Raw genomic sequence first — 7,809 nt, 5'->3', positions numbered from 1 at the left:
CATCTTTCATCTGCATGCATCAGACATGTAGATCTATTTTTTTTATAAACATGTTTTATTACATAACATCTTTTTCTAGTTAACACATTTTACATTCTTTTTACCATTTACAGAAGCATCCTACTGAGTTGAATTTTTTTCAGATGTGATGGTTTGGTGACCATTAAATAAGTAATAACCAAAACCATCAAACACATATAAAGGTCACAGTATTTTCATTCATAGTGACAAACATTTCAAGATTTTGTATGCCTCTGTGCAATAATATAATTCCACCTAGAAAATATATTAATAAATACAACGTCAATAGACACCTTTAGTCTTGCACATGCTGTAAGGCAGTTTCAAGCTGTATTCAAGACCGTTTAATTTCATCACAAACCAACCTTTAGTCTGTACTGACTGCCTACTTGAACAACTTTTATACCCAACATTTATAAGGTATAATGGCAAAGTAGGTTTATGTTGAAATATATCTGATTTAAAATTTAATCAGTAACTAACGTGCATGCAGATGAGTCACGGTAAAAACTTTTTTTTAAAGGATTTTTGCATGGTCACATAGGAAATCCATTGGTGTGAAATATGCACGCACGCACACACACACGTCATATGTAGCAAAATAATTTTTTATACATGATACATTACATGTTGCGGGAATAAATCAAGTTAAAGGTCCACTAAGCAATATTTCGTTTCTGTTTTGTTGCCCATTTTACTTAAGTTTTGTTTATTAACTACTGCTATTCAAGAGCTCAATATCATTTACATCTTTTTTAAAATATCTATCAAAAGTACTTAGTTGTTTAAGTGTAAAATGTGCAAAGTGGAAAAGAATTTAAAACAAAAGCCAACAACAAAATGTCTTGCTGTACACTGTACAGTATACATCAATAATATTCCAATGAACAAAAAAACTAAATACATAAGCCCATACAAAATCTGATGTGTTTTACAAGTAATCCTTCATCAAGCTGAAAAGCCCTAAATTAACCTGTAAATAAAAGGGATGGTTGACCAGAAAATGAAAATTCTGTTATAATTTTCTCACTCTCATGTTGTTCCAGACCTGTATGCATTTATTCCCTTCAGTGAACAGAAAAGAAGATATTTTGATAAATGATGTTAAAGGAATATTCCAGAAAAATCCAGATCCAGAGACCATGTCATCCAAAATGGTGATGCCTTCCCTTGTTCAGTCGAGAAGAAACCATGTTCCCCGAGGAAAACATTGCAGGACCCCTCCCACTCCAATGGACCCCAACAGACACCAACAAGTAACACTTAACTCAACACTTAAAAAATATGCTTATTTTTCAGCTCCCCTAGAGTTAAACATTTGATTTTTACAGTTTTGGAATCCATTCAGCTGATCTCCGGGTCTGGTGGTACCACTTTTAGCATAGCTTAGCATAATTCAATGAATCTGATTAGACCATTAGCATCGTGCTAAAAATGACCAAAGAGTTTTGATATTTTTCCTATTTAAAACTTGACTCTTCTGTGGTTACATCGTGTGCTAAGACTGACGGAAAATTAAAAGTTGCGATTTTTTAGGCAAATATGGCTAGGAACTATACTCTCAAACTGGCGTAATAATCAAGGACTTTGCTGCCGTAACACTTGACAGTTTTTTTCAGTAACAGTAACAGTAAAAATAACAAATATACACCTTCAAAGCACAACTTCTCATCTAGATCCGGTCGTGATGCGCCAGCGTGACCCCAAGCAATACGTCATGACGTCAAGAGGTCACAGAGGACGAACGCGAAACTCCGCCCCAGTGTTTACAAGTGTTGAGAAAGAGGACCGTTCCGACGTTGTTGTATGTCAACTGATACTAATTAATGTCTTTGTGTCAGTTTATTGTTTAAAATGGTCCGCAAATGTGCGTTTTATATATGTAACACATGACCTCCCTACGTCACTACGCGTTTACGTTAGGTCGCGCTGGACCGGATCTAGATGACAAGCCGTGGTCTAAAAGTGCATATTTGCTACTTTTATTGTCAAAAATGACAAGCGTTTTGGTAGATAAGACCCTTATGCCTCGTTTGGGATCGTTTATAGTCCCCTGAAACTCCGTTGAAAAAAACTGTTACGTGTTAAGTGTTAATTGTTGGTGTCCACCAAAGTCCATCAAAACGAGAAAAATCCTGCAATGCTTTCCCCAAAAAACACAACCTCTTCTCGACTAAACAAAGAAACACATCAACACCCTGGATGACATGGTGGTGAGCAAATTATCTGGATTTTTCCTTTAAGAAAATGGAACACTCCCTTAAGCACACAGCTGGTGGAAACCATTGACTTCCATAGTTCGAAAAACAAATCCTATGGAATTCAATGGGAACCGTCAACTCTGTGCTTACCATATTTTATCAAAATATCTTCATCATCATTTATCACACTACTTCCATTGTATTTGTTTTTCCTACTATGAAAGTCATTGGTTTCCACCAGCTGTGTGCTTACCATCATTAACCAAAATTTCCTCCTTTGTGTTCATCAGAAAAAAGAAATTCACACAGGTTCGCAACAACATGAGAGTGAGTAAATGATGACAGAATTTTCATCTTTGAGTGAACCATCCCTTAAAGTCTGTATAAACAGAAAAACCTCCTAATTTACATCTTTTCATTTTATTCCCATCTTAATGAAAAATGCAGTTTCCGGTTTTTATCACATTAGCCAATGTTTGATGTGCAGCCAAAAATCTGAATGATGGTTATATAAATCTCAAGTCCATCAGAGTCTGAGACGTTTGTAGTCGGAGCGTGTTCAGCAGTAAACCGACCAGTAAATAAGGTTGAAAATGATATAGGCTCCAGGGAAGATCATACGGGAGTACTTGTCAATGGCGTGCGTGTTCTGTATAATGCGAAAGGCGCGAATGCCCTTCTTCTTGGTGGTGGTGGATTCACTGCTAACTGACAGGTGAACCACCATATGTTCCTGCTTTTCTGGCATCACCTCCTCTGGAACCATGGGAGCCTCTGTGTAACCGGCCAAACTGTTGGTGTCAGCTTCGCTGTAGGTCCCATCCAACATCATGGTCCTGGTGTGGGACATACCGCAGGTGCAGGGCAATGACTGGAACACCCAGGGAGACAAGAAAAATGGTTAATAGTTAATAAACAAGCTGAAATTAAAGGGATACTCCCATTTTTTTAAAATATGCTCATTTTTCAGCTCCCCTAGAGTTAAACATTTCATTTTTGCAGTTTTGGAGTCCATTCAGCTGATCTTCGGGTCTGGTGGTGCCAATTTTGGCATGGCTTAGCATAATCCATTGAATCTGCACTCAAAAATGACCAAAGAGTTTTGATATTTTTCCTATTTAAAACTTGACTCTTCTGTAGTTACATCGTGTGCTAAGACTGACGGAAAATTAAAAGTTGCGATTTTTTAGGCAAATATGGCTAGGAACTATACTCTCAAACTGGCGTAATAATCAAGGACTTTGCTGCTGTAACATGGCTGCAGCAGGCGCAATGATATTATGCACTGCCTGAAAATAGTACCCTCCCATTGAAAGTAACCAAGGGGACTATTGTCGGGCAGTGCGTAATATCACTATGCCTGCTGCAGCCATGTTACAGCAGCAAAGTCCTTGATTATTATGTCAGAATGAGAGTATAGTTAGTTATATCTGCCTAGAAAATCGCAACTTTGAATTTTCCGTCAGTCTTAGTACACGATGTAATTACAGACGGGTCAAGTTTTAAATAGGAAAAATATTGAAACTCTTTGGTTATTTTTAGTGCCATGCTAATGGTCTAATCAGATTTAATGAATTATGCTAAGCTATGCTAAAAGTGGTGGCGCCGGACCTGGAGATCGGCTGAATGGATTCCAAAACAGTAAAAACAAATGCTTAACTCTAGGGGAGCTGTAAAATGAGCATATTTAAAAAAAAACTGAAGTGTCCCTTTAACTTTATAGCATTAATGGGGTGATTGCTGACTCCCTGAGCAACATTACATCACCCGAGCAACACAGGAAAAATTGGATTGGTTAAATAATTTCACTGTAATTAATAATAGGCTCCATTTCTCAACACACTTTACATTAAGTGCGATTATGTTTATTTCATATATTGGGAAGGGACACACTTGATATATTTCCTATGTAAACAGAAAGTTGTGGTGCGACTTTGTTTATCTATTTCCTATGAAAACAGACAGTTGGGGTGAGACATGGGCCATTTCTCAAGGTCAATGATACATCCTTGCAGGACTAGTCCTCACAATTCACTTCCTTCAGAGGCTAGGCGAGGCTCCTCTTTAGCATTCAAAGAACACGTAAATAGAACAGGCTAGCAAGTTCAAGTCATTGCGTCATTACGTCAATGAAAATGTGTGCTTTCGTCCCTGCGCCCATAGGATTGTGGGTGATTTCAGAGAAAGACAAGAAAGAGTCAAGAAAGAAAGCGAAGAGCGCGAAGGATACACGTATGCATCCTGTCTTTTATATGGGATATTTCTCGAAAGAAGGACTCAGTCCTTGGTTGCAATTCCGAGGATCAACGACATTGGAACAGTCTTTCGACAGATGTCGATGACGTAGCATCCTCGAAATTCTGGCTTCTGAGGATCCTTCCTTGGCATTGAGAAATGGCTATTGGGTGCATCCCAATTTGACTGCGGAGGCTGCGTCCTTCGAAGACCGGGTCCACGCCTTCGAAGTATACGTAGGATCCAGTCTTCGAATTGGGATGCACCCACAGTTTATGTTTTTCCAATAAAACAGGAAGTTGGGGAGGGACATAATTGTTCTTTTCTATTGTCAGTGGGCTTTATATTACAGCCTGGCGAAACCCTGGCATAAATAGTACCCTACTTCCAATTCTTAGTACTTCTATTCCTACTGTTTCTGCAGAATATATTATGTATTCTGCACTTAGTATGATTCAACCTTTAGGCATGTATTAGTAGATACAAAGTTAACCTCTAAAGACCTGATCACATTTTTTTGTTGTTTGCACCATAATATTTAATTCTGTTTAACTTGAACCTGTTGTATACAAACGTGGACAATTACACTGCTTCATGTTCAAAGAAAAATATTTGCTTATATTTATTGGTTCTTCCTATAACCCCAAAATTTGGAAGAAATCTGAAAAAAAAAACAAAGCTTGTGTCTTAGGAGGTTAAAAGCCAATTTCTATTTCAATGTTGTCTTGAAAGAAATAAGGGTGAGAATATTCCCTAAGCTCAATCTGCTGAGAATGATAACATTCACAATTACTGTTTTTGTTGACTTTTTCTGAATGCTTTGTCATTTTCTACCTCCGTTACTTCTCTACTGTTATCCGCAGATATTGCTATCTGATGTACATCAAATTGCTTGGGTGTCGCTTTATAACTCAGTTTGTAGAAAGTAATTAAATGTCAATCACTTCCACCATCATTGTTATTTTTACCTGCTTTCTTACTTGTTCTCTGAGCTTCCTCTCTCTCCTCTCCTGGACTGTGGTCAGATAGTTGACGGCTGCATACTCCAAGACAGACAGGAACACAAATACAAAACTGACCCACAAGTAAATATCCACAGCTTTGATGTAGGAGACTCTGGGCATAGAGGCATTCACCCCAGTGATGATTGTAGACATGGTGAGCACCGTGGTGATACCTGGATAAAATCATCACATCATGTTAAGCTCTGGAGGAGTGTCACGCCACACAGCAAGCAGTAGTGATGCCACTGCGATAATCTTACCCAGTGAAACTCTGGCTGGAACAGCCCTGCGATCAATCCAGAAGGACACCCACGACAACATAACCATCAGTGTAGCGGGGAAATAAGTTTGTAGCAGGAAGAAGAAGATGTGGCGGCGGAGCGTGAAGTTTATATACAGGCGGTTGTACCATCCTGTAGAGACAGAAGGATAAAATGATAAAATTTGTCTTATATTGCTTTTCATAAGTAGTCTATTTTATTGTGAATATATTCAGTTGCCTTGTTCATCGATGCATGCTTGTTTTTTTTTATGGATTGAATGTATCACTGCACCGGATGACTTAAAAGGGATTGTTCCCCCCCAAGAATGAAAATAATGTCATTTATGACTCACCCTCATGTTGTTCCAAACTTGTAAGACCTCTGTTCATCTTCAAAACACAGTTTAAGATGTTTTATATTTAGTGCAAGAGCTTGTTGACCCTTCATTGAAAATCTATGTACGGTTTACTGTCCATGTCCAGAAAGGTAATAACAACATCAGCAAAGTAGTCCATGTGACTTTTTTTTTCAAATTTACAGCGTGCGACTCCCTCAGACTGTAAACCTAGCCCGGGCACACAAAAAACAGCTTGGGCGCACCAGATAACACGTCAGCCGCGTCGTACGTCATCTGTGTCGTTGCAGTCACGTGACTTTAATCTAATGCATGCACTTCACAACAGATGCGGAAGAGAAGACAATGCTGAATAAAGTCATATTTTTTGTTATTTTTGGACCAAAATGTATTTTCGATGCTTCAACACATTCCAACTGGCCCACTGATGTCACATGGACTACCCTGATGATGCTCTACTACCTTTCTGGACATGGACAGCACACCGTACATAGATTTCCAGTGAAGTGCCAACAAGCTCTCGGACAAAATATAAAACATCTTAAAGGACAAGTTCGGTATTTTACACTTAAAGCCCTGTTTTCAGATTGTTTATGATGAAATAGAACAGTTTTGACTGAAATGTGGCCCAAAAATGTGTGGGTATTTGTTGTATCAGCACCCACCTCTACAATGGCTGTATAGGTGCACTGGAACAATCCTTCCTAAACTGCATTAAACTTTCGTTTACAAAGACGTGAAACTCACCGAGTGGTCAGGGGTGTTCACTGATATGCTCACACAAAAATCGCTGCAAAAGACGCTTTCCAACAGGTTTTATCGTAATTTTTGTCCAACTTCATTGACTTGTATTAGATGTGCTGTGAGGTACGATATTACTCCGCCGCCGGGAACTTTGTTTGTATTCTTGCAATTGGCAAAGGCGGAATATTGTCACCAACTAGGCTGGAGTGTCTATTATTCAAGCTCTTAGTGGAAGAATATACGGGTGTGAGGCGTTTGGGAAAATAGGTCCACAAGTTTACAACGAATGGTAAAACACCTGTTGGAAAGCATCTTTTGCAGCGATTTTTGTGTGAGCATATCAGTGAACACCCCTGACCACTCGGTGAGTTTTACGTCTTTGTAAACGAAAGTTTAATGCATTTTAGGAAGGATTGTTCCTGTGCACCTATACAACCATTGTAGAGATGGGAGGTGATAGAACAAACACCCAAAAATTCTCGAGCCAGCATCATATGTCCAAATCTGAAAACAGGGCTTTAAGTGTAAAATACCGAACTTGTCCTTTAAACTGTGTTCCGAAGATGAACGGAGGTCTTACGAGTTTGAAACAACATGAGGGTGAGTCATTAATGACATTATTTTCATTTTTGAGTGAACTATTCCTTTAACACCCATTGGTTAACAAATGCAAAAATAAGATAAAGTCTAGCTTAAGTTGTTTGCAACTACGTTTGACATTGTTGTATCTAATGCAATGACACATTAAAAAGTGTGGCTTAACTGTCTTGGATACCTTCTAGGCCGTACTGTAAATAAACACAATTTACTAAAAATCCCCCAATACCTGTGCTGCTGTAAAACGCCAGTCGAGAGGTAGTATGAAACTTCTGTATAAGAAACTGAGAGAGGGAGATTTTCTCATCTATGCTCAAAGACTCATCTCCACTTTTCCAGTACAGCATCAGATCCTCATCCGTGTAGGCGTCTGGAAAACAAGGATCCGT

The 7,809-nt window shown here is 38.7% G+C and overlaps 1 protein-coding gene across 2 annotated transcripts in view; it reads right to left on the bottom strand.

Annotated features, from left to right (window-relative positions):
• Nucleotides 1-2,261: 2,261 nt before the first annotated feature.
• The window catches only part of gabrr2a (gamma-aminobutyric acid type A receptor subunit rho2a), a 28,888-nt gene continuing 23,340 nt past the window's right edge, over nucleotides 2,262-7,809 (bottom strand). Inside the window, exons 6-9 of one of the 2 annotated variants that reach the window (XM_055172405.2) lie at nucleotides 7,650-7,790; nucleotides 5,722-5,874; nucleotides 5,438-5,634; nucleotides 2,262-3,093 (exon numbers count right to left, since the gene is read on the bottom strand). In XM_055172405.2, coding sequence (XP_055028380.2) covers nucleotides 2,782-3,093; nucleotides 5,438-5,634; nucleotides 5,722-5,874; nucleotides 7,650-7,790 — 803 coding nt within the window. In that variant the 3' untranslated portion in view covers nucleotides 2,262-2,781. Of the gene's footprint in view, nucleotides 3,094-5,425; nucleotides 5,635-5,721; nucleotides 5,875-7,649; nucleotides 7,791-7,809 lie in introns of both variants that reach the window. The other variant, XM_055172404.2, reaches the window with a different exon arrangement.

This window comes from Misgurnus anguillicaudatus, chromosome 7, assembly GCF_027580225.2.
Source record: "Misgurnus anguillicaudatus chromosome 7, ASM2758022v2, whole genome shotgun sequence".
NCBI lineage: Eukaryota > Metazoa > Chordata > Actinopteri > Cypriniformes > Cobitidae > Misgurnus > Misgurnus anguillicaudatus.
The sequence above is the reverse complement of the archived record's forward strand: the minus strand, read 5'-3'. Positions and strand labels throughout refer to the sequence as shown.